The sequence below is a fragment of the Ornithorhynchus anatinus genome, chromosome 19, assembly GCF_004115215.2.
Source record: "Ornithorhynchus anatinus isolate Pmale09 chromosome 19, mOrnAna1.pri.v4, whole genome shotgun sequence".
In the NCBI taxonomy this organism is placed as follows: domain Eukaryota; kingdom Metazoa; phylum Chordata; class Mammalia; order Monotremata; family Ornithorhynchidae; genus Ornithorhynchus; species Ornithorhynchus anatinus.
The window spans coordinates 393,230-404,760 of NC_041746.1; the positions used below are offsets into that span (position 1 = coordinate 393,230).

The following is an 11,531-nucleotide window of genomic DNA, read 5'->3' on the forward strand; positions in this document are numbered from 1 at the left end:
TATACGAAGCACTTAGGTGAGTCCAATATAAGAAGGCCATAACAATAACGATAACTGTATTTGTTAAGTGCTTAGTATGAGCCAAGCACTGTTCTAAGCGCTGGGGTAGAAACGAGATTATTAATAGCACAAGGATAACAATGATGGTACTGGTTAAGCGCTTACCGTGGGCCAAGCACCGTTCCAAGCGCCGGGGTAGATACAAGGTCATCAGGTCGTCAGCTTTTTCCATGCATTTTTTGCATTTTATCCATTAATTTATTCCTAATCCCAGAATGTGCCAACCTTTGTGCTTGGACATCACCTGCAATTTACATTAGTCGAAGCTATATTAAAATTCTTCCCCGTTCCCAGGTAAGTGAGATCAGAGTGGGACATGGAGATAATGGTATTGGCTAAGCGCTTACCATGGACCGAACACCGTTCCAAGCGCTGGGGTAGATACAAGGTCATCAGGGTGTCCCACGTGGGGTTCACAGCCTTCACCCCCGTTTTACAGAGGAGGGCACTGAGGCCCAGAGAAGTGAAGCGGCTTGCCCACGGTCACAGAGCAGACAATAATAATAATAATGTTGGTATTTGTTAAGCACTTACTATGTGCAGTGCACTGTTCTAAGCGCTGGGGGAGGTCCAGGGGAATCAGGTGTCCCACGTGAGGCTCACAGTCTTCATCCCCATTTTACAGAGGAGGTCACTGAGGCACAGAGAAGTGAAAGGACGTGCCCACCGTCACACAGCTGACAAGTGGCAGAGCCGGGATTTAAACCCATGATCTCTGACTCCCAAGCCCGGGCTCTTTCCACCAAGCCCACAGCAGACAGGTGGCGGATTGCGGTCTCTGTTGAGCACTTACTATGTGCCGGGCACTGTACTGAGCGCTGGGGCGGGAACAGACAAATCGGGTTGGACACAATCCCTGCCCCGGCTGGGGCTCACGGTCTCCGCCCCCGTTTTCCAGAGGAGGGAACTGAGGCCCAGAGAGGCGAAGCAGCTGGTCCTAGGCCACGGAGCGGCCACGTTCATTCATTCATTCATTCATTCAATAGTATTTATTGAGCGCTTACTATGTGCAGAGCACTGGACTAAGCGCTTGGAATGGACAAGCGGCGTGGCTCAGTGGAAAGAGCCCGGGCTTGGGAGTGAGAGGGCATGGGTTCGAATCCCGACTCCACCACTCGTCAGCTGTGTGACTGGGGGCAAGTCACTTCACTTCTCTGGGCCTCAGTTACCTCATCTGTAAAAGGGGGATGAAGACTGTGAGCCTCACGTGGGACCACCTGATGACCCTGTATCTCCCGCAGCGCTTAGAACAGTGCTCTGCACATAGTAAACGCTTAACAAACACCAACATTATTATTATTCTCCGGGTCTCAGTTCCCCCACCTGTAAAATGGGGACGAAGACTGTGAGCCCCACGTGGGACCACCCGATCACCTTGTATCCCCCCAGCGCTTAGAGCAGTGCTTTGCCCAGAGTAAGCGCTTAACAAATACCACCATTATTAGTGTTACCCTTCGGCAACAGACAGAGACCGTCCCGGCCCCTCGACGGGCTGACAGTCCGGTCGGGGGAGACGGACGGACAAAAACAGTTTAAGCGCGATAGACGGAATGAAGGGGAGGGACCCCTCATTAACCAAATCAATAGGGTAATGAAAATCTAGGCAAATGAGGCCAGGGCGGAGGAAGGGAGAGGGGGAGGAGCCGAGGGGGAGGGGGCTTAGGGGAGGGGAAGGGGGAGCAGAGGGAAAGGGGAAGCAACACGTGGCGGGCGGGGGCGGGGTGGGAAGGCCCCCCGTCCGGTCCCCGCCCCCCGTCCGGCCCCCGCCCCCCGTCCGGCCCCCGCCCCCCGTCCGGTCCCCGGGCCCGCCGCGGCCGGCCCCAGTGGGGGGCGGGGATGGCCTCGATGGCGGCGGCGATCGCGGCCTCCCGCACGGCCGCGCTGAGCGGGAACCGGCCTCTGGACGACAAGGAGAGGAAGCGCTTCACCTACTTCTCGTCGCTGAGCCCCATGGCCAGGAAGATCATGCAGGACAAGGAGCGCATCCGCCAGCGCTACGGGCCCGACTGGGAGCGGCTGCCCGCCCGCCGCCAGGACGAGCTCATCGACCGGGGCCTGGTGGAGCCGCACGTCCAGGCCCGCTACGCCGCGCACTGCGCCGCCCCCTCCGCCGCCGCCCCCGCCGCCACCGGACAGAAAGTGGTGCACTTCGGAGACGAGGTGAGGACCCCCGCTGCCCACGGGGCCCCCGGCTACCCCCGCCCCCCGTGCCAGCTGTGGGGGCGACGGCCCGGTGCCCCCCGTACCAGCTCTAAGGGCGACGGGGCCGGTGCCCCCTGGTACCGGCTCTGGGGCCGATGGGGTCGGTGTCCCCCTGCTACCGGCTGTGGGGAACGATGGGGTTGGTGCACCCCGTACCAGCTCTAGGGGCGATGGGGCCTGGTCCCCTGGTACCAGCTTTGGGGGCGATGGGGCTGGTGCCCCCGGTACCAGCTCTGGGGGTGGGCCCCCTGGTACCAGCTGTGGGGGCAGTGGGGCCGGGCCCCCTGGTACCAGCTCTGGGGCCGATGCCCTCTGGCACCAACTCTGGGGGCGATGGGGTCTTACTATAACTACCGCTTGGCCAGAGCAGAGGTTTAGGTCAAGGAGCCAAGCGGCCTAGGACAATAGAATTGGCGGAGGAAAATCCCAGGAAAAAACAGATTCGGGAACTCGGGAATCCCCAAGCCCAAACCGCATTGTGCAGGATCCACCTTTTCTACTGTGCCTTGAATACTGCCTTCGACCCCTCAGGTGTTATGCAGGGTAGCCTCTAAGGGAGTTTTTCCAAGCCCGGCTAGCCAGTCGAACTGAAAAGAGCAAAATGGGCAAATAGCTCAAAGGTGGGACAGAACGTGTACGTGTGTGTGTGTGTGTGAGAGAGAGAGAGAGAGAGAGAGATGGAAGCAAGAGCTGGGGCAGGTAGCACTGGGTTAAATTTTCAGCCAGGCATTTCAAAGCAATTTCTGTCCTCATGCCATTTTCCGCCAGCCTGGGTTCCACCCAGGCCAAGGTTGTGCCTTCTCCCGCGTGTCCCCCCAGCACCCAGCCCAGCGCCCTGCTCACAGAGGGCCCCGACACAGTGCTCTGCCCTCAGCGGGCGCCCAGCACAACACCCTGCACATAGCACAGCACCTTGCCCACGCCAGGCATTCATCACAGTGTCCTACCTCTAGCAGGCACCCAGAACGGTGCCCCGCCCGCAGCAGTGCCCACTTAGCGTTGTGCACACAGCTGGCACACAGCACAGTGCCCACATCAAGCCCCCAGGGCAGCGCCACCCTCCTCAGCAGAAGCCCAGAATAGTGCCCTGCCTCCGGCGGGTCCCTCACTCGGTAAATATCGCTTATGGGGTTGATGAGAATCAGTGGTATTTTTTTGAGCATCTACTGTGTGCGGAGCACTGTACTGAGCACTTAGAATGCAAAGAGTAAGTAGAGTAGACCTTGGGCACGTCACTTAAACTTGTCTTTGCCTCATTTTCCTCAACTGTAAAGTGGAGGTTAAAACCGTGAGCCCCTTATGGGACATGGATTTTGCCCAACCTGATTAGCTTCTGTCTCCCCCAGTTCTTAGTACAGCACCTGGCAGATGGTAAGCACTTAACAGATACCTTCCAAAAAAAAAAGGTAAGTAGGCGCAATCTCCTCTCACCAGGAGCATTCTGTCTAGCAAGGGAGACTGACATTAAAATATGTTACAGGTGAAGGAAGCAACCAAATATCGGGATCTGATAAATAAAATGCTCTGGGGGTGGGACGGAATGAATGGGTGAGGCAGTCGGGAGGGAAAATGGCAGAGATGGGAATAGGGGAGGGAGGATCTTAGGGAAGGCTTCCAGGGTTAGGGATCTTGGAGAAATCCAAGTCGTAGCTGAAGTTTCAATTCCTCTGCCTTGGGTGACTCGTAAAACATGTGGCCAGAAGACTCCCTGGGATGTGAGTGAGGTCTGGCCGTGGGCCAGGCTTGCCCACATTCTCTGAATTCGGATGAATGTTCTTAAAGGTCTCGGCTGGGCTTCCGCACTGCCAGCAAAAACAAGGGTGTGACCGATGTGGAGGCAGAAAAATACAGGTTTTCTTAAGCACTTAGACCTGGTGTGGCCAAATCCATCGAAAATCGTGTGTGTGTGTGTGTGTGACCTGGAGTTTAAAATCCTTTTTAGGTAACAGAAGTTCCATCTGTTGGGGGAGTCTGTGCATTAGTCCCTGAGAGAAAGTAAATAGAAAATTAAAATTGTCTCCTGTTGCCATTGGCAACCAGGTCTGCTGGGGGCCACTGTGTCGTTCAGGACCCCAGCTGCTGCCTGGCTCTGCTTCCAGGCGCAGCTGCCTGAGGCCGCTGCCTGGCACGGCTGCCCGCCTCCCGGCCCGGCCCCATCCCATCTCCTGGCTCCTGGCTTGTTTGTCATCATCGGCGGGAGCTCGGAGGGGCAGCGGCTGAGGGCTCTGGGGGCAGGCGGGCGCACTGGGATCGCAGCCGACACCCCGGAGCCGCCGCCGCCGCCGCCGCCCAGGAGGCCCGCCCCCAGCCGCTGCCTGGGTGGGCGTGTCCCGGGAACCACTTGCCTGGCACCGCCACCCTGCTCCGGCTCCCATCCTAAAGCTTCGCCATCTTGAAGTTTGACTGATTTCTGCTCGTGGATTCTCCTCGGAGAAGTGCTCCCTAGACGAAAGACACAAAAATCTTGACTTCATCTCTGCCCAGCCGGGGACTCGGTCAGCTAGTGGAAATTTCCTAGTTTGATGTCTAAAGAGGCTAGCCAGACTGACTTCTGTCTTCTCCCGCATTCCTCCCTCTCTCTGTCTTCCTCACCTACCCTTCAATTCCTTGCTCCCTCCCTCTCTCTCTCTCTCTCTCCCTGTCTCCCTCCCTTCTCTCCCTCCCTGGGTTTTGGGGCAGAGTTTTTCACCGCTTCCTCATCTGTCCATTGAAGTAGTCAGTGGAATGTTACAGTTTGGTCCCGAAGGACACACAGACTTGCTTTTTGCTCCTCACCACTTTTCCGAGCTGTAGCCAAACCGGATCCAAATCTAGGACAAATAGCATTCCTTTGTTAAAAAACGTAGTAAGTTGCGCTGAAACATTGTGGCCTAATGGAGAGAATCCGGGCCCGGGAGTCAGAGGACCTAGGTTCTAATCTCAGCTCCATCACTTGCCTGCTGCGGGACCTCGGAAGAGTCACTTAACTTCTCGGTGCCTCAGTTTCCACATCTGTAAAAAGGGATTAAATCCAGCTTCCTCCTATTTAGACGACAAGCCCCAAGAAGGGCAAGGACTGGGTCCAACCTGATTATCTTGTATCAGCCCCAGTTTGGTGCACAGTAAGCGCTTAATAAGTACTATCATTATATTCATTAAAAATAATAAAACATTCAGAGAATTTCATAAAGGTGTTCGCTGCCCTTCAGGTGGGGAAACTGAGGCAGTGAGCTTCCTGAGGACAGCCCACCCCAGGGAGCACGATCAGAGATTCCAGGAGGTCTGGAGAATAGGTCGGTGGGTGGGCTGGGGGCAGCCAAGTGGGCGAGTCGCGGGGAATACAGTGGGAGCCTCGTTGTCAAAGGCTGGACCGCGGGTGTTTTTCTCGGTGGCATCCCGTGCTGGCTGCCCAGAATTCTGGTACCGGGTCAGCATCGGTTAGCGCCGGGGAACTCACCGCATCGTGCCGTTGCGGCTGGCCGTGCCCCCTGCCGGGCCTGCTGGGAGCGAGGGGCGGTCTGGAGGCCTTGGGCGAGGGCTCGGGGGAGGAGGGAGTGGGCTCTGCCCGCAGCCGCCCGACCCGGGAGTGGCTTCAGACTGACTGACTGTTGGCTTTGTGTTTCAGGACCTAACTTGGCAGGATGAACACTCTGCCCCTTTCTCCTGGGAGACCAAGGTAAGTGAGAGAACATCTAGTTTCTCCTCTATTTGAAGAATCCCTTTTTTGAGCACTGTGGGCAGGCCTCAGGGGTGGGGATGGGAGGGGCTGAACTATTACCCGGATTTTAGGAATAAAGGGCACGAGAGGGGGATGCTCGCCAGACACGGCCCTGGTAGTGAAGCCGAGCGTAATCAGCTCCTGTTGGACCTCTTATCTCCTTTATTAATTAGGGATGGGTTAGGGGCTCTGGGGCTTGAGACCCTGGGACAGGAGGGACCCCCCACACACACACTTTCCCACATCCCATCAAATCCCCCCATCCCCGGCCCCGGCTGTCGCTTTCCCCGAGCAAACCCCGTGAAGGCTGAGCTCCGGGGATGGGAGGAGGGTGTTCTGGACTCGTTTGAACACCAGCCGGGAGGAGGGTGATCTGTGACCGTTCGCGAGACCCCGAGCCGGGCCGGGGAGAGGGTGAGGTCCAGGGAGTTTCTGCTTTGGCCAACAGAGTTCCCTTAGACTGGAGGACGGTAGTTCCATGCCGGTCGGGCGGCGACTGTTATGAACAGGCCCGCCGGATAGGGAGGGGGGCAGAGGGGGTCTTGAATGGGGGGCTGGAGTTTAGGAATTGGAACTAAATGGCAGTGACTCGGGGGTCCTTGTGCCCCTGGCCGCACCTGAAGCCTGGTCTTATACTTGGCACCTCTGAATTCTCAGGGGAACCCTTCCTTCCCTGTCCCTCCCCGCTCCTCTCCCTCCCCGCCTCGGGCTGGCCCCTTGGGTTGGTCTTCCCTCCGCCTTGGCCACTCCTGACATTGAAAGTGGAAAGCCTGGCTGGCCTTGGCTTGGGCCCAGGGAGGGCTGAGCCGAACTGGGGGCGGGGAGAGAATTCCACTCATTCTCAAGCCAGTGAGGAATTGGTGGAGGGAAGCGGCTGGGGCAGTGTTGAGGACGCTCTGATATCACCCACTTCCCAGCCACGTCCCCCAGCCCACCTGGCTCGCGACTGTGGCCTGGTTTCAGAGCACCGAAGGTGCCGGGTGGCCGGGGGCCTTTCAGTCTGCGGTGCCGGAAGTGCCATGCAGACGGGCTGTTAGGGCGTTACGGGTGTGGAGGAGGACAATCTAATCTCCGGTCCGTGGCCGCTCCCTGAGCAGCCCGTGCCTCCGCATCTCCGAATCGACCCTCCCCGGGCCTCGGGGACGGCGGCCACCCTGGATGCCCCGCGACGGCCCTCCTCCTCCGGGGTCGGGGGTGCCGGGCGGGGTGTCTCCCCGATTACCGGCCGGGCCGGGGAGCAGCTCTTCCCGCGGCGTGGATTGGCGCTGCACGGGCCCGAGAGTCAGAAGGTCGTGGGTCCTAATCCCGGCTCTACCATTTGTCACTTCACTTCTCTGGGCCTCAGTTACCTCATCTGTAAAATGGAGATGGAGACTGTGAGCCCCAGTGGGAAAGGGCCGGTGTCCGACCCTATCTGCTCGTACCCTCCCCAGCGCTTAGTACAGTGCCAGCACAGAGTAAGCACTTAACAGATAACAGATACCACTTCCGCTCCCGTCGGTCTGCTTTGGCCACAGGGACCGGTCCCGCCGCTGCCCCCGGTTTTACTGCACATTCCTCTGCGGTGACTAAACTGCGGAACTAGGGCTTGGGCTCCGCGGCCTTCCCGCTCAAGGGAGGAGGGTGCTGCCAGGCGGGAGAGGCCAGCCGGGGCAGAGGGAGCTAGGGGGCGGGATGGGAAGGGTTGGAGCCCCGCCCGAGGCTCGCCACTTCCCCATCTTTCCCCGGGCACCAGGTCTGGGGCTGCCTGGCTGCCACATTTCCGGGTAGATGACTGAGCATGAAAGGCCCTCGGGCTCAGCCCCTGGCCACCGCGGGTGTGCGCTGGGCCAGTGGACACAAGCCCCTCAACGCGCCCAGCACCCCCGGAACCACCTGACCCACCCGGGCAGGAGAGCGGAGGGAGGAACGGCAAGGAGCGAGGGGGTGCCGAATGGCAAGTGGTCATCGGATCCGGGGACAGTGGGGATGGGTCAATGGGGGCTTGGGAGGAAGAGGAAGACTTGGGGTTGGACGTGTTGAGGTGACGGTGGCCAAGATGGGTGGAAACATCTGGGAGGACTGAGGGGATACGGGCCAGGTGAAGGGTTGGTCCGGCCCTCCGGGGAGGGAACCGGCTGGGGCGGGTGGGAGGGTGAGGGGCCACCGAGGGTCCCCTCCCTCCCTGTCCCCCCCGCACCTCACAACTGTCCTCCCCCTCCGGCCAGAGCCAGATGGAGTTCAGCATCGCCTCTCTGTCCATCCAAGAGCCGAGCGGCAGCCTGACCCAGACCGACCCACGGCCGGCGGCCAAGCCCACCGTGGGCGGCAAGACTCCCGGCGCGGACGGCCCGGGGGCACCCAGGAAGGAAGAGGAGTCGTCGTCCTTCTGGAAGATCAGCGCCGAGCGCTCGCGGGTGGAGGGGACGCAGGCCGAGCTCCCCTCCCTGACGCCCAGCCAGATCAAGTCCCTGGAGAAAGGGGAGAAGGGGCTCACTCCCTACCTCCGCCCCGAGCCCGCCCCGTGGGACCGGGAACCGGCCAGGGCCGAGAGGCTCGGTGCCCCGCGGCAGGAGAGGACCCTCCTCCCCGGCCTGGGCTCCGAGCGGGAGAGAGCCTGGCCCGGCCCAGCGTCGCCCACCAAGGCGGGTGACTCCTGGCTCCCCGAGCCGGCCCACGTCCCGGCCTCCACAGCCAGCAGGCAGGACGGCGCAGGAAGCGACGACGCGGCCAGCGACAGCGCGGGAGGGGATGTCTTCGAGTCTGTTTCTGTGCAGGTGAGGTCGTCTGGCCTGGTCGTCTCCGGTTTCCAGAGGGCGTAGGGTTGCTGCATCCGAGCTGGATCCCTGAGGGAGAGTCGAGGACAGAGAGGGGAGAGTCAGGGATGTGAGGTGGTCCGTGCTGGGTCACTGGGGGAAGAATCAGGGGCGTGGGATGATCTTTGCCCGGGTCACTGGGGGAGGGTCAGGGGTGTGGGATGATCCGTGCTGTATGACTAGGGAGCGTCAGGGACGGAGGGTGGGGGGCGTTGATACAGCTCTTCTAAGAGTCCTGGTTCCCCAGCTGGAGATGGAAATGACCAGGAAATTCAGTCCTCGTTGCTTTCCTGGAAAACAACAGTTTAAAACTGTATCCCCAGTCTCCCCAAGTCCTCTCTCCCCTTTCCTCTCCCTCCCACTCCATCGCCACGCTCCCTAGCCCTTCCCCCACATTCCTTCCATTCCACTGATGGATTGATCAGTAGAATTGATTGGTTCTTTTCCAGTGCTTTCATCCAGAGAGACCTTGCAAGTTTTTTCTTGTGCTCCTAAAGCCCTCCTGTTTCATCTTTTCTGCTTTCTGGCTGCATTCAGTGTGGCTCAAAACTGATGAGCTTTCAGATTCTCGGGGAGGGAACGGGGATTAGGTAAGCGGAGAGGGCAGGAGGCGAGGGCGAGATGAGGACCGCTCTTGGTAGAATCCGCTTTCAAATTGATCACATCTTCCGGGTCTGAGTGCGACGGGGCCACGTGTCTGTGGGTGGCTGAGGTGGGTGATGGAGATGGGTCCCCCCGCCCCATCCCTTGTCGGGGAGCTTCCTCCTGGAGGCCTCAGTGACGTTGCTGACTTTGGGTCCGACAGGGACTGTGTCCAACCCGATTACCTTGCCTCTACCCCAGCGCTTAGTCCAGGGCCTGGCACGTAGTAAACGCTTAACAAATACCACAGTTGTTATTATGATAATTACCATTCTTCTTATTACCTGACTCGACTTCTGACTGGCAAGTGGTCTCACGCCATCTCTTCCTCTTCGAACAGCCCAACCCGAGCAAGGTCCTGTTGAAGACGGGATTTGATTTCCTGGACAACTGGTAGACGGTGGGCCGCGCCGTCCGGGGGCGAAGATCAAGAAAGAGGTGACCCTTCCCCCCGGCTTTTCCCCTCACGACCTTCCTGTTCCTTTCCTTGGAATCGTTTCCAAGGGCTAAGATGTTACTGCCTTTGCCAATTTTTGTTTCGGAAGACGAGGCGTGCTTATCGTTCCGGCGATTGGTCGAGGATGATCTTTTCTTGGGATTTAAAAAATCAGTGACCGGTGGAATAAATAATAACTCCCCTCCCACCCCTTCCCAGAGATTTTCTACAGAGAGCCGGATGGAAGCCCCACCACCGGGTGAGCCCCTCCCCAACCCGAGGGCCCTAGGTCCGGGGGCTCCGTGCCAGCCTTTGGACCCCAGCGACGGGGCAGAGCTGGCCCTGGGACAACATGCCTATTCAGACTTAGGGCCCGCAGGGTCCTCCCTGGCCCAAGCCACCCTCCTGCCCGAGCGCTGCTCCCGGGGGCCCGGCTGGCCGGGAGGGACCTCTCCCTTGGGGAATGTTTGTGCCCACGTGGCCACCTTGGAACCAGCCCCACGCAGGAGCGGTCAGGGCCGAGAGCTCGGTATGGCGCTTAGGCCTAGATTAGCGTGGAGCGGCGTTGGTCGCCACCCTGGCCGGGGGTTCCCCCGGAGCAGATTGCCACCTGGGTCCGGTCACTGCTGGCGAGGGTGTGGGACTGGAGGGTTCTGGAGAGAGAGCTAGACTGGCCAGGACCAGTGGCCTCCCTGGGCCCCCCACAGGGAGAGGGAAAGTTGGACCAAGATCCCCCCTCCATCCCCCAAGTGCTCCCCGAGGCTGGGCCTGCACCCTGGCTGGTCAGTGCTGGGAACAGCAGCCAGGGTGGCCGGCCTTTTCCTTCCCTGCGCCCAACTCACCGGAAGCCTTGGCTCCGCGTAGCCTCAGTCCAGCGACTACCGGGTCCGGGGGTCCAGGGGGCGCGAGGCGGGGGTCCCGTGGCTCTGGGACATTCTTTCTAGGGGAACAGTCTGCCAGGCTTCTTCCCCACCACCGCCTCCGCATTGGCTCCCCTTACTGGCCGGTCAGGCCGAGCTGGGCTCATCCTTACCTTCTAAGATGGCCGCAGCGGGGAAAGGGCCGAGCCGACCGCAGCAGAGGTTAGAGTGCAATAGCCAATAACCGCCCCAACCTCGCAGAAGCTGCACCGGAACCCCAAAATCTTCTCAGGATCGGTGCTCCGCCCCCCAGACTCCCCCTTCCACGACTGTGCCCCCTCTCAGAGGCCCCACCCCCAATTTGGCTGAACACCGTCCGGGACAAACCAGGTTTTGCCTTTTTACATCTAAGAGGACAGGAATTTTTTATTAAAATCTTTTCAGCTAAAGCCAAGGCCCAATTTTATAGTCTCCCGAGGCCCCCGGGCTCCAACTTGCCCATTGAGCACAACGCATCGGGGGTTCGCGTGCCCCTGCCCCTCCCTCCGACCCAGAGGGTGGGATAATCCGGAGTCGACCCCTGACCGCCAGGGACCCCCCCACCCCGGGAATAGCCGAGGGTAGGCGTGGTGGGGGCCGGTGGGGAGGGACTCCGTGCGTGCCCGTTCCTCAGCCCGAGCAGCTGGCACTGGGGCAGGGGCGTTGCTTCTCCCGGTCTTTGATACGCATTTTCCAGAAAACCTTCTTACTGACAACTGTACTTGGCCACATTTTGTATTAACATTAACCTTTAATAAATAAATCACTGAGAGCAGCTGGCTCTGTGGCTATACGTGTAT

At 59.6% G+C, this 11,531-nt stretch overlaps 1 protein-coding gene across 1 annotated transcript; it reads left to right on the forward strand.

Annotated features, from left to right (window-relative positions):
* The first annotated feature begins 1,856 nt into the window (after positions 1 to 1,856).
* C19H1orf198 (chromosome 19 C1orf198 homolog) lies at positions 1,857 to 11,506 on the forward strand. The gene is made up of 4 exons (XM_029047573.2): positions 1,857 to 2,220; positions 5,867 to 5,917; positions 8,167 to 8,715; positions 9,737 to 11,506. Exons 1-4 carry the CDS (start codon positions 1,897 to 1,899, stop codon positions 9,791 to 9,793), a joined length of 981 nt encoding a protein of 326 aa, XP_028903406.1. The 5' UTR covers positions 1,857 to 1,896; the 3' UTR covers positions 9,794 to 11,506.
* Positions 11,507 to 11,531: the final 25 nt, after the last annotated feature.